This window comes from Callospermophilus lateralis, chromosome 3 (genome assembly GCF_048772815.1).
Source record: "Callospermophilus lateralis isolate mCalLat2 chromosome 3, mCalLat2.hap1, whole genome shotgun sequence".
In the NCBI taxonomy this organism is placed as follows: domain Eukaryota; kingdom Metazoa; phylum Chordata; class Mammalia; order Rodentia; family Sciuridae; genus Callospermophilus; species Callospermophilus lateralis.
Genome location: NC_135307.1, coordinates 61682652 through 61707295, shown reverse-complemented (window position 1 = coordinate 61707295; position 24644 = coordinate 61682652). Strand labels below are relative to the sequence as shown.

General features: G+C 45.8%; 1 protein-coding gene across 7 annotated transcripts in view; it reads left to right on the top strand.

Annotated features, from left to right (window-relative positions):
* Window positions 1–24644, top strand: part of Smoc1 (SPARC related modular calcium binding 1) — a 155046-nt gene that overhangs the window by 103730 nt on the left and 26672 nt on the right. For 4 of the 7 annotated variants that reach the window (XM_076850302.2, XM_076850300.2, XM_076850299.2 and 1 more), the window contains exons 5-7: window positions 82–129; window positions 12846–12935; window positions 14761–14841. In XM_076850302.2, coding sequence (XP_076706417.1) covers window positions 82–129; window positions 12846–12935; window positions 14761–14841 — 219 coding nt within the window. The remainder of the gene's footprint in view (window positions 1–81; window positions 130–12845; window positions 12936–14760; window positions 14842–24644) is intronic. The other 3 variants (XM_076850301.2, XM_076850304.2, XM_076850305.2) reach the window with 3 other exon arrangements.

The following is a 24644-nucleotide window of genomic DNA, read 5'->3' as shown; positions in this document are numbered from 1 at the left end:
TGTCAGGCTTTACCAACCCTTTGAAAGAAACTAACCGCCGCACACTCTGAATGGCTGTTTTTGTTTCTCCTCTCCCCCAAGGTTCAGTCACTGACAAGCCCTTGAGCCAGGGTAACTCGGGAAGGAGAGGTGAGTGGAGTTTGATGCTTTATCTAAATGTTTGCTTCTAAAGCCAGTCCGAGCAGAAGTTCTTAGACAAGAGAGAAGGAGCCTGGAGTGAAAGCTAAAAGTGCCCCCCAGAAAGCCTTCTCCATTCTCATTCTGTTTCCTCCCCGTTCTGGTGGTAAGTAAGGCTCGCGTGGTGGTGGTGATTCATCTCCCAGAATTTCTGAGGGGGACAAGCAAGTGTAGCATGCAGAGCTGCAGGGATCTGGATGTGAGCCCTGAGCTCCTGGGCTCCCTGGGAGTTCAGCTGGTCAACCTCCGATGTAGCCAGCATTCAACCAAAGTGGACAGTGCTCGTGTCTGCCCTCAGCTCTCTTTTGAATAACCCACTTGAGTAACCCCCACCCCCACCCCATTCTCCTTACCCCTGTGTTCCAGTGCATCCTGCTTCTCTTCATTAACACTGGGCTGGCTCCATGGTTGTGTGGCCTGTGCACTTGTTTTTCTGAAATTCTGAGTAGTGCTGTCTTGAATCCGAGGGGACAGTGAGCCGGGAGATACCTGTAATATGAGTATCTGATGCCAGATGTTGTCACCCCTGAAGCATGTAGCTTTTGTGATGTGTGCTTCGATGACTTCTTTGCTTTCTTTTTGGTACCAGGGATTGAACCCAGGGAGCTTTGTCACTGAGCCACATCCCCAGATCTTTCTATTTTTTTATTTTGAGATAGGGTCTCAGTAAGTTGCCGAGGGCCTCTCTGAATTCCTGAGGCTGGCTTTGAACTTGCGCTCCTCCTGTCTCAGCCTCCTGAGGTACTTGGATTACAGGCATGTGCCATTGGGACTGGCTGTGCTGTGTGGCTCCCACAGCAAGCCTAAGGCTTTAATTTTTGTTTACCTGGAACAACACTAAACAGCAAATGAGAGGTCACCATGATCCCTCAAGAGGAGAGACTATGGAAAACAGGGAAAAGCTTTATATTTTAGTGACTTTAATGTCAGTTTTTCCTGGTTTTGTTTTTGTTGTTGTTATTTGTTTTAATTTTTACAAAGGGTCCTACATATTCATTTCTTCTTGGGTCCCTGAAGTAAGATAGCTGGCATTTGTCTGAATGCTGTTTAGTGGATTAGTCTGCATGAGGATTAGGTATATGTTTGCCATGATTTTCAAAGTGGGAGATAGTTCGAGGCCTATATTTTATTGCCACTGGCTTCTAGGATGGCATTCCCAGAGAGCAGGTAGCAGCCTGGAAAGCAGATCTCCGTTTCGTTTCGTGTATAAGTACTGCAGAGCTCCTATCTCTGCTGAATTCGAGGCTTCCACCTGCACCTAGGCCTTGAGAGCCCTTGTGGTGTTGGAACTGCTGAGTCAGCACGAAGTGCACAGGCTTATCCTACACACATGGCCCTGGGGATGGAAGAAGAGGCAGAGCACCCACTCTGAATGCAGGAGACAACAGTCCAAAGAACCTGCTGCCCGAAACACAGGCGCTCCAAGCCATGAAAGTGGAATACAGTGGCCCAGTAGAACATGGTGACCTACTAGGAAACGTACACCCACGGCCCAGATGCGCTGCTCCTCTTCCTGCTGGGCAGGAATGAGTGAGTGGGTGAAAAGAAGGGAGCAAGTGTCTTTCCAGGTTCTTCTCAGACAAGGGGAGATAGCCATGAGTGCTGGTGGTTCCCTCCCAGGTAAGGGAAGGTGGGAAGAAGGGCAGGAAGTCTCTTTTTCCAAATCTGCAAAGATCTGAAATCACTGGTGCTATCAATGACCTGTGTCTACAGGGGGTGGAAATGGGAGCTGCCTTCTGTTTTGCTTTTTGCCACTGAAATCTTCAGGAACGTCACCTTGTGTCTCTGGGCGTGGGGTCCTAGTAGTAGGGGGAAATGGGTAACCATGCAAAACTGACCTCTTGGATTTTCCCTTCCAAAGGGAGTGAGTGAAGTGTGTGATGCTGAAATGAAGCCCAAGTACCAGGAAAGGTCATCTGGGCCATCTGGTTCTTAAACCAGACAGAGAAGTGCTTTCCAGGTTGATGTGGCTTTGCGCCCTGTGGGTAACAGTGAGACAGAACCGTGGTCATCCTGGACCTCACTTAGCCAGCTGGAAGAGGGCAGGTGGGTTGGGGAGCACATTTACAGCAATTTACAGTGAGCATGGGCCAAAGGAGGCCAGATGAGCCTGATTCTCCAGGGAGGTGGAGGAAACAGGGTAGAATCTGCAGCCTCCTCTTGGAGAGAACAAGTGCTGTTGACTTCCAGCTCTTTGCTCCCCTGTCCTGGATGGAGTCCTTCCACCTAGATGGTTCTGCAGAGGCTTCTTCCTTAGGGCAAAAGTCAGGACAAGGCCCTGGCAGGAGATGCTAGGGCTCACTCTCTCCTGGAAACTTGATTTTTGTCCAGTGATCTCTCTTTCCATCTATTTGGAGAATCTAATTAGGCACCAAGTCTTCTTTTCTTTGTCTTCCATGGGCAGTGCTATGAAGAGCAGGTTTGGGCCACCTGTAGGAAGGGCCACCTGAAGCCACACCTGTCCAGGAAGCCTAAGTTTGAATGGGGACAGGGTATGAGAGGGCATTCGTAATATCCTGTATTGACCTGCCAAGGTTCCTCTTTCAGAGGCCACTGAAGAATGGAATGTGCTCTGTAGGGCAGCAGGTGGGGAGACACAAAGGCCCCTTGTCTGAGCTTGTGCCCACACGTGGCTTCCCCAAGGAGGCATCTCCCTAGAGCTGGAGCTTGCGGTCCTGAGGCTGCAATTTAAATGATGCTGGCCTGGGGACCCTTGAGCAGGAGGGGGGATATGGTCAGAAAGGAGGTGAGGCACGAGGTCTGCAGGTGTGAGGGGTGAGGGGCCACAGGGTGACGGGACCCAGGCTTCTCTCTCCCTCCCCTCTTGGCCTTTTGAAGCTGCCCCACTGAGGGGCTGGGAGGGATCGGTTCTCTCTGCCTGGAAGGAATGAAAAGATGTATTGTGTGACCACATAGCGTCTGGTTGCCAGCCAGGAATTAGTCCTGTGAAGGAGAGGAGGAGAAAGGCAAGGAGCCGGGGGAGGAGGCCCAGAGAGATAGCAGGAGGAAAGGAGGAGGGCAGCCTTCGGTAGCAGGTCACGGTGTTTGGCCTCGGGCTGGGAGGCCTGGGTTGCTGTGGTCCACAGGTGTGGGGCCCCAGGGAAGAAGTGGGGGAAGAAGGGGGGCCCTGTTATCTTCCGCAGCCAGATGCACGTGCTTCAGGAGGGGAGGGGGGTCACAACTTCAGACTATTTACTTAATCCCTTGGAATGTCCTTTCCTCGCTCTGTTCTTTGGGCCCCTGTGTTTAACGGACTCCTTTACAGGCACATGTGTGGTAATTAACACGTGCAGCCTAGGTCCTGGGCCATGTGTTTGAGTTTCAAATATCCATTGATCTGGGGCAGTCTCATCCTGGCCGCCCCCTCCCCTTCTTCTCTGGTCCTAGCCCTTGAAGGGGGGCGCGGGTGTACACGTGCACGCACATGTGTTTCATTGATGTGACAGAGAAGTATCTGAAGAGAGGGAGAAGACCCCACACAGCCCCTTTAGTTCTGGAAATCTGCTGTTAAAACAGATGAGAGAGAGAGAGAGAAAGCTGGATTTTGGGTTTTCACTGAAGTAGTTGAAGGAGAGCGGCTGGAAGCAGGCAGTTCTGAGGTCGTCAGCTTGCCCGGCTTGGCTCTACCTGGCTGTGCCAAGGCCTGTGGATTTTCCTCAAGTGTGTCTTTTTTTGGGGTCTTGATGCCAACGACGGGGGGGTGACCTTCCAGGATAACACCAGGACGTGGGCCTGGTCTTCACATCTCGTGAGGGGCCAGGAGAGAAGTCCTCGGCCTCCAAGGGAGGGTTTGATGGGTGGTGAAGAATGACGGATGGGACCACATGGCCATGCACTTGTCAGATGCTTGCTGGCAGTTCTCAGGGAGCTGTTTCCTCTGAGTGCCCAGAAATACAAAGGGCCTGGGGCTGACGCTGTGATAAATTGCAAGTGAAAGTTTAGGGTCATCCGGCGTTTTCTGTCATTTGTTTATTTTCCTCTAAGAGGTCTGGGAGTCTGTTGTTTAAGTGAGAGAAAAATAAAAATAAAATAAAATAAAAACATTAACAAACTCTGCTTGGATTTTGGTGCATGGGCTTCTGTATTTGTCAAGACAGTCTCAGAGAAGGGCAGAACTTCCAAAATCTAACCAGTCTTTAATGTGCAGAGACTTTTTTACGCCCCCCGCCCCCAACATGCATACACACCGGTTGCTCCACAGTATGTGCTTCAAGTAAGGAGTGAGTCACATTTCTTCCCCAAGGTCTCTGTCTGTCTCTGTTTTTAGAGTCTGGTCTACAGATTGGTGCCAACTTGGAGACCTTGTCCCTCAAGTGATGGATCAGGTAGCACTGAGGGGTGTCATTAGGGCAGGGGTGATGGATGGCAGGCATCTCTTCACCCTCGTGGGGGGTTAGCGTGCCTGAAGAAGTTGTACTTCAGTGCCCCAGGCCTGGCTAATCCGTGCCAGGCTGGCTGTCGAGGCACGTTCCACACAGGGAATATCACTGTCCACGTGACTTAACCTCTTCCCAGCTATCTCTTTTTCTCTTTTTCCCTAGCACAGGGGGAGGCTGGACCAGCAGCTGATGAGCTGCCAGCCTGGGCTGGATTTGAGGGGAGATGGGCATCTTCTGGGCTCTGCTCACTTTACCTTGGGAGAAGCATTTGCTCTGACGTTGTGCCTAAGCAGCCCCAAGCCCACAGGCGGCAGCTCTTGGGCTCTCTGTGCATATGGTGCTGGTTCTTTCTCATGCTCCGAACCTCAACCGAGCCTGGCATATCTGTGTTTCAGCTTTGCCATTGCAGTGTCAAAAGGGGCGTGTGTGCGTGTGTGACGGCTCCTTTCTTCCCACGGTTAACTGCTCCTCCAGCTTGGCTCCCTCCCCAGTCCCTACTCCTCACCTTGGCCCTTTTACCAGGGCTCCGAAGCAAAGTTTATGTTGTGAAGAGTATGAGGCTAAGAGTTTGAATCCCTGCCATATCCCCATCTCCAAGGATTGAAGAGGAAATGGGATTTAGAGATGTGGAAATGCCTCCTCCTCAGAGACTGACTTGAGTCCCTGTTGGTATTAGTAACCACTGGTGTTTTATACTTGGTTCTTTTATTCGATAAATATTTATTCAGAACTTACTAAGTGCCATGCTTCTTGTAATCGCTGAGGATCCAGCAATGAGTAAAAATGATAAGAGCTCTGGCCTTACCTCGAGGCATTCACATCTTGACGGGACTTTGCCATTAATTATGGAGGTTTTCTTCAGGTGGATGTGAAGCCTCCTCAGGGAGGAGCAGTAGTCTTCTGGATGCTCGCAAGTTGTCACTTCTTCAGGGAAGGGAAGCCAGGTGGCCCCTCCAAACAGCCCCAGCTGGTCGTCCATGTTGCCAGAACCTCTAAAGAAAGACCCTTGGAGGGCCACCTGGGGTGATTGTGACAGGCTGCCAATCTGGTTGGTGCTTTCATAGGGCCTCCTAAGTCCAGGTGCAAGGGCTCAAAACCTGTCAGGCCAACGAGACTGTGCTTGTTGGCTTCCTGTTCCTTACCTGAGTTCAGTTCCAGCTGTGGCACAGCAACTAGAGGAAGCCAGGGAAGTGGGCACAAGGGTAGACAGGCGTTTGAGTCACTTTTGACCCCGTATGCACAGCTCTGAGGGCCATGTAGCTCCTGTGGTGGTGGTGGTTGAGAAATCGCCACTTTCAGGTCCTGTTGTACCAATCCTGTGTCTACAGAAAGGAAGATGTGAGATTCAGGGTTGCTTGTTCTCAAATTTCTGTGGAAAGGCAATGGAACTAGAGTAACTAAAATCATTTTTTAAATAGAAAAATCAAATGAAAGAAATAATGGTATCTGATTTTAAGACTTACAAAGCTGCGGCAATGAAGACAGTGTGAGTATTAGCGGAGGGTCTGACACACAAGTCAATGGGGAACAGAGAACCCAGAGACAGACCCGTACCAGGACGGCCAAGGGGTTTATGCCAAGATGCAAAAGAATTCAGTGGAGCAAAGCTGGTCTTTCCAACCACTGATTCTGTAACACTTGGGCATCAATAGGGCAAACAGACTTTCAACCTGAACCTCACACCTTATGTGAAAATTAATTAAAAATGGATCACAAACTTAAATATAAAACTTGTAAAGCTATTCCCACCTTTTGATAAGACTGTAAATGGTACAGGAACTCTGGAAAATACTTTGGAAGTTTCTTTAAAAAACTAATTGTACATTTAACCATAATCCAGCTATTGCCTCCTGAACAATTTTTTTTTAGAGATATAAAAACTTAACATCCACACAAATAAAAACTGTACACAAATGAGTAGCAGCTTCATCTGTGGTAGTTCAAATAGAAACAACCCAAATGTATTTCAGTAGGTGAAACAAACTACTACATCCATGCTTCCATGTTATGGACAAATACTCAGTAATAAAAAGGCACAAGCTACATATATCTCTCTCAACTTGGAGGACTCCCAAGGGCATTGTACCGAGTGAAAAAAATCCAATTTCAAAAGGTCACAGACTGCATGATTCCATTCATGCAACATTCTAGAAATGACACGATCAGAGAGGTAGAGAACTGAAGAGTAGTTGCCAGGTGTGGGGGGAAGAGGGAAAGTGTGGCTCTACCGTGGTAGCGAGTGGAGGATATTTGTGGTGATGAGATAGTTCTGTATTGGCTCTGGAAGTGGTGACACAAATCTACACCCAAATAAAATGACAGAATTGCACGTACACACACACACACACACACACACACACATGAGTGTACATGAAGCTGGTGGAACCTGAATAAGGTCTATGTTGTTTCCTGATTTTGATTTTATGTTACAATTGTGTTATCTCTATAATTGTGGTCATCCCCCAATATCCATGGGGGATTGGTTCCAGAACATCCCCATACAGTGGATACCAAATTCCATAGATATTGAAGTCCCTTATATAAAATTGCATAGTATTTATATACATTTTTGCACATTTCCAAATACTTTAAATCATCTCTAGACTACTTATAATACCTAACGTAATATAAATGCTCTTAAGTAGTTGTTGTACTGTATTTTTTTTATTTGTACGATTTTTTTTTTAGTGTTAAGTTGTATTTTTCATTGTGATTTTTTTCTGAATATTTTTGACATGCAATTGGTTGGGTTTGAGGATGCACAACCCTTGAATTCAGAAGGCCATAGGTATAGATTACCTATGTAAATGATGTTAACTATAAAGATGTTACTATTGGTGGAAAGGGGGTACATGGGACCTCTTAGTATTATTTTTAGAACTTCCTTTTGAATCTGTAATCATCTCAGAATAACAAGTTAAAAAAGTTAGCACAATCTTGTATGTGAATCAGCCCTCAACTGACTCTTGTGTGGTTGGTGTCTCCTGTTCCTCCTCCTTATTTGGTCGCCTTCTTCACTAGCCTCATGATTTTGCTCTTATTTGGGGAAATGGAGGGCTTGAGAACATAGGGAACTGGTCACAAAAAGCCAGCTCGTTTTCACCCTGGGAGGGAGTAGACAGGTGAGTGAGCTAAAGGAAAAGCATGGACCTCTTACTTTGGAGAGGCCTGGAAATGCCCTGAGAAATTCTGCTTTGGGGCGTCAGAAAAGGGACAGTTCACAGTCCATTTCTGAGCCTTGTTGGGAGATGTGCATCTCAGGAAATGCTGAGGTTGTCCAATATTCCTCCTCCTCCTCCTTGTATGATTTGGGCTAGGTTCTTACAGGAGTTACCAACAGACCTAGTTGTCTCCGCACAATGCCCAGAATAAGTCAGTACTGGGCCCCTGAGTCACATGTCGAGGAGGATGGTGGCTCTGGCATTAATGTGGTTCCCCCCAGAGCAAGAACCTTCTTGCTCTTCTACCAGGCTGAAGTTTATCTCCATGTCTATTTAAAAGATGGACAGTGGCAGCCTAAAAGAATATGAGGGAGGTTGTCACCAGTGATGGACATAGTTTGGGAAGAGCTCAAGACCCAAAGGACACTTGGGATTATTGAGGGACCTTCCATATCTCAGGATGGGGGTGGTAGTTTCATTTTTTCCCTCATTCCCCAAAGCTCTTCAGTCTCGGAGACCCCAAGAGATGCCATTAATACAGATTCCTCCTCTGGCCCCTTTGACACACTTTCTTTTGAAGGACCTGGAAGAGAAAGCTCTTTGTCTGTGGTCAGAATAAACTCATTGTACACCCAAACAATTAACTCCTCAATGGACTTGCCAGCCCCTTGAAAGGGCCAGCCCTGCTTCCCTGGACCTCTTGGGCTCTATTCAGTCCCCTAAGCACACCAATGTTTTGGGGTTTTGTTTTGTTTTATTTGTTATTCTGAAAAGTCTTTCCTTGAGAATAGTCAGAGGGATCTACATTGTCCTCAGCCCAGCATTTATCTCCCCTCGCCAGCGAATGTCAATCAGGAATCAAAAAGCCAAACAGAGGAGGCTTTGAACGGTGTCATGGGGGTCGAAGTGACTTCCAGCTGTCTGTGCGTGGGCCAGGCCTTCTTGCAGGGCAAGGAATTGTGCTGTCACACAAACCCACTGTCTGTATAGACTCCCAGAGCCCATGGAGGGGCCAGGACTTTCTGGGGCTGCACCTGCAAGGACAAGGCATGGTTGGGGGTTGGGGAACCTTGGAAGGCCAAACGCCGTGCCTGTGGTGGCTGTGCGTCTGGCGGTTTCCAAAGCTGTTGCTCAAGGTCCCTTACTTGCCTTGAGACTCAATTCACTTTTTATCTGCCTGGTGACTTCCTCCTTCTTGGCTGGTGCTGCAAAATGATAATCTTCAAATTGACTTTTTTTTTCAGTGTTATATCTTACCTTGGTTGTGGAAGAATATTAGGGTATTAAGGAGAAAGAAAGTCCTATTACTCAAGGTCCAAAAGATTCACTGAGAATAAGCATCAGGCATGACATCATCAGAGACATATATGTAAACTGAGATTAGATATTTTTTTCCTTAAAAATATATGGAAGAGCCTCCCTCTTAATTAAGGATTGCTCAAATGATCTAGTTGCTGATGCCTGATGATTTATCTGCGATGACTTTTCTACTCTCTTCCTTTTGTTTTAATAGCTTTATTGAAGTATTTATATATCAACAAATTCACTCCTTGTAAATGTACAGTCCAATGAATTTAGTAAATTTATAGAGTTGTGCAACCACCACCAGAAAACATTTCCATCACCTCAGAAAGAAACCTTGAGCTTATTTACAGTTATACCCCATTTCCATTCCCCATCCCTCACACACCATGGATCTGTTTTCTGACTCTATGGGTTAAGTTTTATTAGACATTTCACATAAATGTAATTGTATAATATATAGTATTTCCATCTGCTTCTTATAATGTTTTTCATCTATACCCTCACACGTTATTAGTGTATATTCCTCTTCACTGCTCAATAACATTCCAGTATATGGATATACCACAATTTATTCACCAGTTGACAGAGAGATAATCCGGGTTGTTTCAAATTAGAGGCTATTATGAATAATACTGCTATGGATGTTTGTGTACATGCCTTCAGGAGGACATTTTGTTTTTTTATTTCTGTTCAGTAGATTCCTAGAGGAGGAATTTGGGAGGGTTGAATGCTAAGTTTATGTTTAGCTTTTAAAAGAAACTACCAAATTCTTTTCCAAAGTGGCTGCCCAATTGTGCATTCCTACCAGCCGTGAACAAAGGTTCCATTTCTCCTTGTCAAGACTTGGTATTTTCTTTTCTATTTTAGCCAATCTAGTGGGTATTTAGTGGTATCTCACTGTGGTTTTAATTGTACCTTCCTAATAATTAATGATGTTGAGCATCTTTTCATGTGTTTGTTAGCCATCTATATGTCTCTGGCAAAATGTCTATTAAAACAACTTTGCTCATTTAAAAAATAAAGACCTGAGTTGTAAGGTTTATTTAATTAAAAAAACTTTGATCAGATTTTAACTTTGTAAATCTGTTTTTTAAAAGTAAACTTTGTAAATCCGTTTTTTAAAAGTAAGCCTTTAAATAAGGTGGTCAGCATTCATGGAATTATATACCCCCTTAGTAGGACTTTAACTTATTCTCCACCTGCAGAGTTTTCTGAGGCTTGGTCATCAGGAGTCCTTCATTTTTAGAAGAGATATTGCTGCACAGGGGAGTAAGGAAGGGCCTCAGGTTAGCCAACATACTGGATGTGACTTGGGGACTACAGTTTGATTCTGCTTGGGATCAGGAGGCCGGGGGCAGATGTACAAACCTTATACTCTCCCCAGGGTCTGGTGTGGGGCCTGGTGCTGCTCCAAGGCTTGCCCGGAAACAGAACTGCTGTGGACCTTGGACCCAGGCCTGGAACCCCCTGCTTGGTAGAAGAGGTGCGCTTGTTTGCTAGTCAGAAGCCAGGTGCCCAGGTGCCCGGAGATGATGGCCGCAGGGTCCTGTTGGCTTTGGCCTAGCTTCCTGGCTTTGGGGCATGCCGGATCCCACAGGTGGCTCCGGGCAGCCGTGCTCCTTGTCTTTTCGCACTTCATAAAGATTTCCATGTAGGTCCTTCCTTGTGGCGGAGCAGCTGTATCTCTTCACCTTCGGTGACCTTATTCTGCAGGGAAATTCACTCCCTGCATGTGGCTTCACGCTCTGTGGGTTATTGCGCCTGCGTCTGGGCAGTCTGTGGGAGTCCTCTACCTGCAGGAGTGTGGGTTTCTGAGGGTTTCTCTTGGGAAACCCTCCTTGCTCCCCTTGGGTACAGATCCCCTTTGCTGATGTCTGAGCCCAATGCAGTCCCCAACTCTCATCTGGATGGCAAGAGAAAGAGACAGGATGTTTCCACTTATCTTCCTCCAGAGAGACAAAATTCTTATAATGTGGGATGGTTTTAATGTCTACGTTAAATATTAAAATATTGCATAAACCATCCTGCACTTGGATTCTCAGTCCCTTTTGGGAAGTTTGATCTCTTACTTTCCCTTTGATAGCCTGTGAGACTCCTGAAGTAAAGCGACTCTCTGAGGACGGGCTGAGCATACTGTGCCCAGCTATTTACACTGTGGACTCTGCATCCGGCAAAAGCAACCAAATGTGCATTGCAGCTGCAAAAAGGCTCCTTTCAGTGGCTCATTGAATTCAATGGCAAGAGGTGTTAATAGAGTCAGGGGAAGTGATGCTATTAAAGAAAATGACATTGTGTGGCTCTGTTCTATGTTTATTCTCCCTCAATGACTTCCAGATCAAGCTCTCACAGTTTGGCATCACAAAAATGCCTGTTTGCAATTCAGTTGGAGGGAGATACAATGTGCCGTGCCTCGACTCCTCCCTTCCTGCTGCATCTCATTCCTGGGGTTGATTGCCAGTTCAAGATATCTTTGGCCTAGGGAGAGTTGGGTCTTGGTGTCAGCACCTGGGAATAATAGTGGAGTCAGGTGTCACACAACTGTCAAGTTGTTGGCTTGGCCTTCAGCAAGGGTGTGGGTCTCCATAACTCTCAAAGATTCCAAGGGTGAGGGTGTTGACACAAGAAAGAGATCAGGACTCTGTATTCTTACTCCCTCCCCTGATAAGATGCAGGGAAGTCAGCCAGAGGTATTGGGAACTCCAAATGGTGGAGGGTTGCTATTATTGATGATCTGACTGGCGTCTCCTAGACTATCTGAGAACTTGCATTCTCCATAAATAGTTAATGTTCAGAGAATATCACATTCCATTCTAAAAGATCTCTGGGGGTGTCTTGGGAGGAGAAGAACGGTGTAATCATCAAACCATTAGAGATGACAGTATGCAACCTTCCTCCTCCCACTGAGGGAGAAAACAGAGAAATCTCTAAACTATGTATTCTCAAGATGGGTGAAGATACCTGTTCTCATCCTTCATCAAGGGAATGAAAAAAATTATTCTTTTTGCATATAAAGCACAAATACACATACACAGAGCATGTAAACAGATAGGTAGTGTGAGTTATTAAAATTTCAAGGAGGTGATTAGGGAAAAAAAAAGGTCTAAAAGTGCTCCTGAAATGAGCAATAATGAAAAACAACACTTTTTTCAGCTAAAGGTTTTGAGGCCCTGATGAGTCCTGGAGGGTAAATAAACAAAGTCTGCACTAAGTCCCAACCTGCAGAAGTTCTTGCTCTGCACAAAGACCTGCCCACACTAGGGACGATAAGCATTAGGACTTTGCTACTGGGAGCTCCCTCCCTGCTCCCATTCTTGATAATAGAAATTTCAAAGCAAGACCAGGGTGATGTCTGCAGCTTCACAGGTTAGGTTGTATCTCATTTTGTTTGCCCCTACCTCCTACAGGGAATTGCAGCGCATGCTGTTTCAGAGCTAAAAATGTGCCAGGGAGTCCCGATTCTCCTCAATTTAGCATGCAGGGGAAAGAGTGATCCTTCCTACCTTCTCATCATTTGGGCTTTCCAGTGGGGAAGAACGATGATGTCATCCGGGTATCTTCAGGTTGATAGAAAGGATCCTCCTAAGCCATGAGTCCATTTGTGTGTCCCCTGGGATGGTGAGCACACACCCGGGTTGGTTTTACTGTTGTGTGTGTGTATGTGTGTGTGTGTGTCTCTCTCTCTCTGTTCTCTTTTCTTTCTCCATCTTTTCTTCTTTCTTTTCTTTTTCTTTGGTCTCTTCGCTGGGCCTTGGCGGGGCCATGTACAAACCCCAACCATTCAACAGTGCTGGAGAGTAGATAGTATTTACCTCAATAATGGTAGTTTCTTTTCACTTCTTTTTAACCCTGAATTCAGATGATGGGTCTAAGCCAACACCCACGATGGAGACCCAGCCCATGTTCGATGGAGATGGTAAGCCCTTGTATTACTTCTAGCCCTTGTCCTCCTACATATTTCAGATTTGGGGAAAGTCTTAACCTTAGATATTTGTTTAAGCTGCATTATCATTATTTTTCTTTTTTAATTTTAATTTTTCCCAATGTAAGCAAATCCTCCAAGGAACTGGTAACACTCTCTCCCTTCTGGAAAGGCCCTCTGTTTTCCCCAGGCTTCCTGCCTGGCTCCCGATGTCCAACAAAAACACTGTCTGAGTTGCCAAGAGCAGGGAATCATCGCTGAGAAAGTCATCCAGTGTCCCTTCAGTGCTTACTAGCCCTGTGCCTAGCTTGGTGTGAGGCCCCTGGGGGATGAGCAGGGTGCACGCCAATGTTACCCTTTGCTCTTAAGATAGCTACAATCGCTTGAGAGCTTTATGTGCTGAATTCTGTGGTCTCAATTTTTATTGTAATAGATATTTGTGGAAGAAAGAAGTTGCAGTGGTCTGGGAAAGGCTTCTATGAAGAGATGAGACTTGAGCTCAATCTTGCAAGCATAGGAGAGGAATCAGGCCAGGGGCTGGCATGAACAAGGAGGGAGTGCAATGGGGACAGAGTGAAGGACGTATCAGGAAACAGATGGGTGCGTGGGGCTGGCTTGGCTGTGTTATGTAGGGCCTTGAGATTTGAGTCTAGGCATTTGGGACAGGGGGAATTCTAGGTCAAGGGAAATAATGGCTGGTGACAAAATAGATGATGGAAGTCCTTGGAGGTCTGGGGACTGGATAGAAGGGGCTCAGGGTACAGAAGTCTGGCCTCTGTTCCAGAAGCTATGCAGGACCTCTCTTCTTCAGGTGCTTTACTGAGTACTCTGGATTCTCAGGGGCAGGAACAGGAAGTATGGCAGCATGAATTCTCTAAATGATCTGACCACCAGATTTGGCTTTCAGAGTATTATGTAGCAAACTTTTAGCAGCTCTCAGCCAAGGGTGTCCAAGCCTGGATCATGAAACTGGACAGTAGGACAAAGAATTTACAAAGGATGTTGCTAGCACAAGCTCAGCTCTGAGGAGGAATGAAAGTGGTGAATTCTTTGCAACTGGTTCAGTGGTGGAATGTTGGTTGGTTCATGCCTAAAAATTCAAATGTCTCTATGATTCACAAAGATACTAGGTCATTGGCCAGTCTGGGTCCTGGAGGACTGGGTGGGAATGGAGAGCACTCTCACTGAAGAGCTTATCCCTCCACAGAATGTTCAGGATGTCCTGGGTTTCCACCTGCTCTGTCCACTGGGTGACCCGAGTTCTGAGATTTCGGAAGAACCCTGGGGCACTTTGGATGGAGGAGGCACTCAGCCTCTGCTTAGGGAGACCCTGGGAAAGGGGGTTGGAACACACGTGAGCCCTTTTCCTTTCTTCCCTCTTAGAGCAAAGTCTCAGCAAGCTGAATCTGCTGTGGCTAAGCTGTTTGCTCTGAAATGGTCTCTGTGGTTGGTTTGGCGTTCGTTTGTTGACTTATCCCCTTTCAGTCTTCTCCCAGAGAAGCAGCTGAGAGGGACTTGGCTTGGCCCATGTTCTTCACCTCCTGGGATAATATTTTCATTCCTGGATGGAGTGGCTCGGTGCCTCTGGACTCTGACCACTCTACCTCCCAGCACAGGATGTCCTGGCTAGCTCTTATGAGCTGCTGGGGAGAGGAGCTTCGTTCGTAAGGAAGGGAGAGGGTTTGGGGACTAGGGGGATATGTCATGAGGGAACTAGCTGAAGTTTCCAATGCCTTAGGCTTTTTGAAAAAGCTTTTTTACTTCTTTACCCAGACCCTCCCTGACTCACACACAGTCTTTTATAATTTTTATTTTTCAGAAATCACAGCTCCTACCCTATGGATTAAGCACTTGGTAATCAAAGACTCCAAACTGAACAACACCAATATAAGAAATTCAGGTAAATCATCTTCCTTGGATTATATACACACCCTGTCCGTTCTTGTTTGCTCCATGCTTACCGACTGTGTGGGTTTAGTTAAGTCATTTAATTTGTCTGGTCTTCAGTTTCTACATCCGTGGAATAAAAAGGTTGAATGAGTTCATTCCCTACAACTTTGATTTTCTTCAATTATCAACTCAGGGATCATATTTCATGAATAGTTGATCCTTTATCTAAAAATGGCTTTGACTATATATCTTAATATTTTAGTTGACTTTCTGTATGCCATGGAGAAGAATTTGAAAGAAGACTGCCTGGGCATAAACAAGTTGGACTTCAAGCCTGGAGGAACTTGGTCTATGTGTTTTTAAGACTCTAAAAGCTGTGTGGTAGTCAGCTCTTTCCTGGTCTGATCTTTTTGGGGGATGTTATGAGTGGTCAGATTCTGGTGCTGACTGACCCTTTGTAGAGAGGTGATGATTTTCAAAAGGTGATAAGATCTATAGGATTTATTTGTAGAGTTTATTTATCCAAAATAAAGACCAAAGTCAACACAGTTCATTTGCCATTCATAAAAACTAAATGTTCATCAATATGAAACAAGTCTCTCTCTCTCAGCTTTAGCCTTCTTTGTGATCATGAAATACTACTACTTTGCATAATTTGTGTAAGCTGTTGAATTTAGCCATGTCTTCTTTTCTTATAGATGGTAAGGGCTGTGTGCAAAAGATACATGCCTTTGAACCAGCAGGCAGAGTTTTTCATGACCACTGGCTGATGAGTGGGCGGCCATTGGCCTCCTTAGGGTTTATCTGTGTGCCAGCTCTGTCCTTTAGGGGGCGGTGTGGGGGCTGGATCAAAGGAGGTTGGAGATCAAGAGGTGAATCCTTGAAGCATTGATTGATTTTCCCTTTGACTTGCAATGGTTGGTACCTCTCCATGTGTCTGGTTCACTGTTTGATAAGAATCGAAAGTATCAGATGGATGGAGACTGCGTACCATACTAGTACCCTTGTACCATACTAGTGCAGTGGTTTGGAATCAGCAAACCTGAGTTTACATTCTGTTTCCAAAACTTAGTGAGGGATCCCAACTCAAATAATCCCTCTGGGTTTAAGTTCTAATCTGTAGAACAGAATCATGATCTGTCCCTCAAAAGACTGATTAAATATTTACTAACCTAGTTTCTATAAGGTATTTGATGTCTGGCTGCATGATAAATAGTAAGTGCATGAAAAATTATAAGTATATGTGTTATCGTAATTCTTGGTAGGACTAATGGGAATATTAATCATAGTGCTTTTCGTGAGAATTCTTTAATCAGGAAATAAGTGATCACTGTTAACCCTAAGCAAAGCATTTATCAGATAGTCTGCTTCTAAGTATCTTCTTCTTTCTCCTTACTGTTAGAAAAATGAACATGTCAAAGGTAAGTAGGTTTGGTGCCTATAGTACCTAATGCTGAAGGGAACATTTGCAAAATGGTCTTCCTGGTTCCTGAGACACTGGGAGGTCTGCAGGCCTCCCAGTGAGGGGATTCATTCTCATTCTGTGACCAAGTGGTAGATAGGAGGCTGAGCTTTCAGAATCACACAGCACCTTTTTCCTGAAACACTCACATTTAACAATTGCTTCCATAAATTCTTTTCTATCTATCAGTGGTTAATTTCTCTGTGGAGGTCATTCTTTTTGTGAGCAAAAAAGACTTTATTGCCTGCCTATTTTGTCTATTATAGAATCCAGCTCAATGCATTTCATTGCTTTGGGAAGATGGAGGGAAAGAGATCATTATCAGTAAATTAGACTAGCACTGTCGGAGTAGCTAATATACCTTTTTTGTGAGCTGTATTCTCTGGATAGGATAAAAAGATGATGTCAAGTTCTGCTTTCCATCCTCCTTTGCCTACGTACTTCCTATCGGATGAGTTCAGGGTCATGTTGAGAAATGGTTTTCAGGCAGGTACAACTACCTCCTTTTCATTGGCGTGACCCAGCCACTTTTATTTTTCCTGGTTGGTCCCAGTTATGTGTGTAAGATGAGTGTATAGGACAGTTGTGGGGGACCTAACAGTTCTCTGGGAGAGACTGAGACCAAAGATAATGATCAGGTATTGATATCTTAGTGATCTAATAAACTGAGACATTCTCTATCATGATCAACTGGCCATACTAATGGAAGGTCTGCTGTCTTTTTGATGTAATTATGTGTAAAAGACGTGGTTCCACAAAGGCTGAGAGCAGGGTTTGGCAAGTGGGTACCTGATTATTTTGCAAGTGAGGTTTTATTGGAACACAGCCACTCTGACTTTTGTATTATCTATAGCTGTTTTCATCTACACAAGAAGACCTAAGTAGCTGAGACTGAGCCTGTGTGGTTTGCAAAGCCTAAAATATTTACTCTATGACTTTTTACAGAGAAAGTTTGTTGACCCTCCAGCATACATGATTGGCTGAATGGAAGCCTCAGGATGGCAGGGTGTGTATGGAGTTATTTCACTCAGGTTTCTTAGCCCCTTTGTAGATCAAGCAGAAGCAGGGGCTGTGGTTTCTGAGATGCTTCTTCCTCATGCACCCAGATAAGCCTGTGTCAGCACAGAAACTGCTGAGGCAGCTTACAAGGCTCTTCGTCATCACAGATGAGCCATTTCCAAGCTTTACCATCCTGTTCTGGTGCAGGATGCTCTCACAAATGTGTTGCCAAGAAAGCCTCCTGAGGTTTGGTTTTAGCAGGCGACAGGTAGGGAATCTTATACATTTAGTAGAGAGAGACCATGAAATAACCACAGCCTGGGCTTTGGAATCATACCTTCCTGCAGAGCTGGCTTCCAGCGCTGGCTTCCCATTGGGAGACTTGGTGAGACTTGGTGAGTTTGGGAGCTCCCTGAGTGTTGGCTTCCTTATATGTAAAAGAAAGTTAGTGCCTTGCAGTTTTGTTTTTCAAAGATTCAGCAACAGGCATATAATGGCTGGCACATAGTAGAAGCGATTAGTGATTTTAAAAAAAGATCCAGAACGATGGCTACTCTGACGGAATATTTCCAGGTGTTGTGCTAGCCTCTTCTCATATGTTGTCACCATTCACTTAATAAATCAGACATACTTTGGTGATAACTTGTGTCTGGGCAGCTGGCTCTGGTGAGGACTGGAAACTCGGGGTCAAACACCTGAGACCATTTTCCATTAGACTTTAGTGGAAGATCCTGGGTGCAGGTGAGTGTCAGCCGCAAGCCTGGGGAGGTTGTAGCAGGACTCCGTGAAGCCCCTCCGGGTGAGGACTCTTCTAAGTCATCCCTCAGAGGCGAAAAGGGCCATCCCAGTTTCTTTTACACTCCAAACATCCTTTTTCACACTTAGACCCTGTGACGCCAGGTTTGTTTTCTGGCCTGGAGACTGCTGATGTTGGAAAAGTTCCATGGGGCAGCTAAGTTGGGCAATAACACCACACTCATGCCTGCAGATGGGTCCAGTCTCTGGCTCACCTCCTGGAAGGTTTTTGGTCCTTGTTTTTAAGGCTTTGTCATGTTTTGCTATTGTCAGTGCTGCCTCTGAGTCCTGGGAAGCTCCAGCAGCAAGAGATTTGCTCTTTTTGGTCTTCTCTTCCATTCTTATACCCTCAATACCTTTCCTCCATTACACCACAAATTCGTCTTACATTCAGGAAGATGTCCCAGGCCAGCTAACACCCTGGACCTCTGGAGCAACATCTCACAGATGAGTACCAGCCAGAGCCTTGGTGCTGCTGATATAAGGAAATGTGAACAACTGCTGAAGTTTTTTCTTTTCCTTTCTTTCTTTTTTTTTTTTTTTTTTGGTGTGTGTGTATGTGCGTTTGTATCAGGAATTAAGTACCAAGGGATTTCTTAAAATACCTATAGGTGAAAATATTTTTAAGACCTCTTTAAAGAAGAGGGTGAAGAGATGAAATAAAAGACAAGTTAGGCTTCATCTAATTCTTCATCTCATATTTCAAGGTTTCTGATTTAACTATATGCAGACACTGGAAGTCTTTTTGTATCTGTATGGTTTATGTCTTTTCGTTTCCATGTGACAAAATTTGGTGCTTCCTTCTCCAGGATGGTACAGTCTCTCAGGAGATAGAGTCAAGTGCACCATAATGACATTCCCAAGCCCCATAGCTTGTTGCCCTCTGGTGGAGTCTCCATCTCCTTCTTTCCTTCCTCCCTGGCTTTTCTAACTGTCTCTTTGATGATCTAATGATGGCCCTATGAACCTGGCCTTGTAAGTTAAATCCATCAGGAGCATGCCTCTCCTCTGTCACCTCCTTGACCAACAGAGCTTCCTGCTGTACATCAGTGAATGAAGCAACTCAAGGTAACTCTACCTCCAGAGATAGAGCCACTAACAGAGACATATGGTGGAAGTGTATTTCTTATTAATTTTGCCATGAAAATGCACTCTCATCCCCCTCTATAAGAGTGTCTCTTTACCCAAGATGCTGTACAGGTATACTGTGCCCATCATCCCTGCCCTTACCTGCCAGATTAAGAACATCGCTCTTCTGGGCCTGCCTTGAGCACATTGGCCACAATTTGGATTGCTCTTCCCTCACCCAGGAAGTTCTGCTGGGATAGCTGCTGTGACTGGGGCTTGGGGTCACTGAGGCAACTGCGCCTCCTGGCTGGATCCCCCACCCCACAAGCCTGCGCTCTTGGCCCGCCTAGAAACCACGGGCTGATGTAATGACCTGAGGCCTGGAAAAATAAACAGCTCACAAGGAAACCAGCGGTAGCCCTTGTAAGCAAATATCCCACAGCCACCTGGAATCTCGCACATGACGTGATTGGAAGGAAGAATGAGTAATCCACTCACGTTAGCAGCCGGGACGGGCCTGGGCTTGTGTGCATTAAAAATATTTATATAAAAACAAACCCAGGATATTTATTTCTATAACTGACCTTCTGGGCATCTGCCTGTCTATCCCATGCAGGTGCCTTGGTCTATCGTGAGCAATGGGACTAAGCTGGGCAGGGGCTGGTGGTCATCCCCATGGCAACAAAGACTCCGTTCTTTCTCTAGTTGCCCCTTTGCCGAGAGAAGCTGTAATCATATGTGGGGGCCCCAGAGAGCCTAGCCCATCAGCTCATTTTTACATCATTTTAAAATTAGCTCCTTTGCCCACATTGTTTGCTTGGGACAAGAGTCTGGTGGTGACTATGCAATTCAGCCTTAGGACTTGTTTGACTAGCAAAGTTTTATTTCTGGAGGTGAATTTATATGCTTTGGGGGGGTTTGATAGCAAAACCACATTTTTCTTGCTAAAAAGCTGAAATCAAAGATCCTGTCCAGGTATTGTAATTGGTTTGTTCCAATTTACTGGAAGTCTAGAATGGTCTGTGCTTTAATTTGAGGCTCCTCATTTTGTGTTTATTTATAAATGATTTTGGGAGTAGGCAGGGTATAGTATAAACACCTTATAAATTTACAAGAACATTGGCCTTTTGGGGGGGTAGAGAGTGAAGTTATGATACTTAATTTTGACAAGTTAAAATATATTTCTTTCATCTTTTCCCTTTATGCCTTTCTCTTCCTTCCTTGCCTGAATTTTTATTTTATTTTATTTTTTTTTAGCTCTTGTTTCTTAAAGTACAGAGTCTGTCAGGTCAAGGTCAATAAAATTACTGAGGAAAAACTAGAAAAACATAGAGCCTTCTATTTCTTAGTACTTGTCCTTGCAAAACTACTGTGAAGCTTTCCTATTTTTTTGATTTTTATTTTGAGCGTGGGTCCTATCTGCCTGCTTCACGGCCTGAGTCAATGGAGACAGAAACTTCTCGAAAACTTGAGTGGATGTGAGTCAGTGATACTCTGGGGGCAGAAGTGAAGAAGAGAGATGCTTATGTGCTGTATCAGGACAATCCATTCTGGAAGAAATGTTCTCTGTTGAACTTATATCTCATTCTCCCCTAACCCTTAGGAGTTCGGCATCTGTCTGTGTGGGAAGGAGGCGGTCACCACCTCAGACCATGGTGAGCCATGCATGGCCATATTAGGTTCTGCAGAGTGAAGCTGTTTAGACAGGCTGTCTGGTTTGTAATTTTCCCTTACACCTCCTCCCCCATGACACTTCATCCCAACAATATGCCCTATTTCCAGTAATACCTGCAAACACCCCTCTGAGGGGTTGCTCTCTGCTGCATCAAGAATGTGGGATGGAAGTGTTAGTTTTGCCTGAAGATGGGGCTCCTGGGACACTACAGGTAGGTGTGATTGGCAGGCCCCGTCGCAGGACTACAGAAAGAGGTCTGAGGTCCAGGACAGCTCGAATGTCCCCAGCAGTCTTGTCACGGACTCAGCCCCTTCCTAGTGCTTAGTTTGAAAAGTGCTGTTGAATGGTGGGACGGTAGACCATTAGAGTGAGAAGGGCCTGGGAGTCCTCTAATACCACCATTTAATTTTCAGTGAGAAATCAGGAACCCACACTCCCTGAGGGCTTTGTCCAGGGCCCCAGGCCCATCAACAACTCTTATCGTGCCAAGGCCTCTGCTGGGAGGAGGGTAAGAGAAGCAACCCAGGAACATTTAAGGAAGGAGCTGACCATCAGGCAGAGGAAGCAGGTTAATAGTGTGGCGCCCCCACCAGGAGGGGGGAGTATTTTTATCACTGGCATTATTTTGAATTTTTTTGGCATAAGTTAATAAAGAGCAGACTGACTCTTAAGTTACATATATTTTTAGTTCACCTTTAGTGTACCCCTTTATTGCCTGTATTGGGGGCAGACTGCTCCCATCACCCTATCTCCTAGGTCAGCCGCTGAAATCATTGGAGTAGACTTGTCATGCATAAGGATAGGACAGAAAGATCACATTCCCAGGTAACTGACACACCACTATCTTAGGTCAGCTAATCATATAGCAGCTACCATTTATCTATGTACTCTGGTTCTGGGCTAAATGCTTTACATATACTATTATATTAAATTTTTAAAAAATTTTTTAATATTATATGGTGCTGGGGACCATATCAAGGGCATTGCACCTGTTAAGCGTATGCTCTGCCATAGAGTTCCACCCCCATCCCGTCCCCCCAGACACATATATGACAACATCAAATCTTTACAGTGACCTTGTGAAGCCTGTGCTAGGGTTGCCCTACTTTTACAGATAAGGAACCTGGGACTTGGAGAACTTCCGTAAACTGGTCAAGGTCAATAGGGTTAACAAGTAGGAGAGCCTGGTCCACTGACTCCAAAGCACATGATCTTGACTGCCATGCTATACAGCCTGTGTTCCAGCTGTGGTTGACTTTGATGAAATCTCCCAGTGTGCCAGACCCTTGGCTGGAGCATGAAGGAATAGAGTGACAGGCACTTCCTTCTGCTTTTAGCTGTGCCAAGGAAGCCCAGGTATCTGCACCCTGACCTGCGGCTCCTGGAACATCTTCCCTCTGAATGCCCTAAGTGCCCTCTGACATTTGGGAACAGCCACTTGGCTGAGCCTTTATACCATCTCCATTCCCCATCTGGGGTGGAGCCCAAGATGACTCTTCTCTTGGCTGGCTGGCTAATCAGAATAGGTGCTTGGTCCAGAAGTCTTCTCCAAGGTCCGTCTGTAGCTTTTGATTGGACGATGATGTTGTCATTGTCACTTCCTTTCACTGCATACTCTGTGGAGAAAAGGGCTTTTTCATTTTAAAAATTGGTGCAAATTTTCTTTCTGTTCTCCCCACTCCCAGCTCTACCCCCATATACACCTGAGCACAATTCCAGGGAGTGACTTTATTCTGTTTGCCTATGACTTGCTTCCTGCCCTGGCAGCTCCCTTTCTCAGTCAGTTGTCTGCCCTCTGTTCTGAAGGGAGCCCTGAGCGGTGGTTTCATGGGCTCTCCTCTTCTTCAGGGGTTGTGAGAACCCCTGGGTAACTCTAAGTCACATGGATGTTGAAGCTTGGGAATTAGCTCAGGCAAAGTGGCATTCAGTGACATGGGTGATGGAAAGCCCATGGTGGAAGGGCAGGGCCAGCCCAGCAAATGGTGCTTGGAAAAATGATCCTCTGGAGGCCACTTAGCCCCTCCTGTGAAAAAATGCTAAGTCCACAAGTAAGAAAAATAACTTCTTCACATAGTTGGCTTGAAACCATAGGTGCTAAAACCCCATGTGGCTAAATAAACAGAAAGGGCCTGCTCAGTGATGCCCCATAAATCACTCCCAGAGATCACTGACTCCAGCAGGGCCTCTCTCCTGAGTACCACATCTCCAGCCCCAGTGCTTACGCTTCCCGAGCAGCAAAGTCAATGCCTTAAAATCTGGCCCCACCTTCCCTCCTGCTTCTGCAGTTCCTTCTACCAACTTTTCAGCCACCCAGCAATTTGGGGGCGGTGGTGACACCACCCGTCCACATACTCATGTGGACCCGGAGAATCCTGAGGCAGGAGGTGCATGGTTCCGTACGCCTCTGGCATTACATGTTGTGATTTGGAAAGGTTATTTCGAATGCATGGTTTGTTATTTTGGGTTATCTTTCAGCATTTCATTCATTTTTAATAAGAGGCGAGGTGGGCGGGAGGTATTTGAAGGGTTTCAGGGTCACTGGAGGCGACATGACACTAGTGTTTTCCTTCATATTCTTGGCCTGGCAGGATCATTCCTTTTGCAATGAAACATAAGTAAGCGTCTCTCATTTTTCAGGCTGGGTAGCCTTTTATCGATGTCCCCCCGCCCCCTAAGAAAATCAAGTCTTGGAGGTCTGAGGGCTGAGTGTCTCATTTCCCAGGATGAGTCAAGGGGCAGATATTCTTTTTTCAGCCCCTGCGGTCTGATCCCCACCGTTTGGCATTTATTCCACAGTGGATGGCCCCATCTCTGGAGCATCAGACTAGAACGAACTTCTTGGACTAAATACTCTTCCTGAATTCTTTATCCCTAAGACTCCATGGTTCTCTTCTGAGTGAGGAGCTGGTGCCAGGGATGGGGGTTGGTGAAAATTGGGAAGGATGCCACAGTCCTTGCTGTCAGAAGCTTGCAGAGTTGTGGGGTCAGGATACCAAGAGCTATGTCACGGGACAGGCAGAGACTCTTCAGGGACTGGGTACTCCTTAACCTTCTGTTTTAGTCAGCTTTCTCAATGCTGTGACTAAAGGATATGACCAGCAAAACTGTAGAGGGGGAAGAGTTTATTTGAGGGCTCACGGTTTCAGAGGTCTTAGTCTATAGAAGGCTGGGTCTATTCCTCACAGCTCAAGGTGAGACTGAACATTATGGCAGGAGAGGGTGGTGGAGAGAAGCAGCTCACATCCTGGTGATCAGGAAACAGGCTCCACTCACCAGATACAAATATATACCCAAAGCCACACCCCACTCTCTACCTCCTCCAGCCACACCCTGTCACTTCATTACCACTCAGTTAATCCCTATCAAAGGATTAAATCACTGATTGGATTAAGACTCCCACAACCCAGTCATTTCTCCTCTGAACCTCCTTGCATTACCTCATGCGGGAGCTTTTGGGGGACACCTCACATCTAAACCATAACACCTTCTGCCAGGATGAGACCCTCAGGGCAAGCTTCAGGAATGGAGAAAGGCCTTGGGTGAGGGTAGGTTAAGCTCTTATGGCTAGGTCTTTCTGCTTGATTTTTAATGGAACTTTTCCGGCCCCTTCAGGGCACCACACCCACGCACAGCCTGGCCCCAGACCTTCTCAGGATCCTCCGCTTGAGCCCTAATCTTTCTTTAGGTCCTTTTTTCTCAGTTCAGTGTCAGCTTTCCACTGCCTTTTCTGTAGTGTAAGCAACTATGTCGGGATGACTTGAGTAGCTGCCATGCCAACAGACCCTCCTAGAGCAGAGCCCCTGGCTCTTTCTCT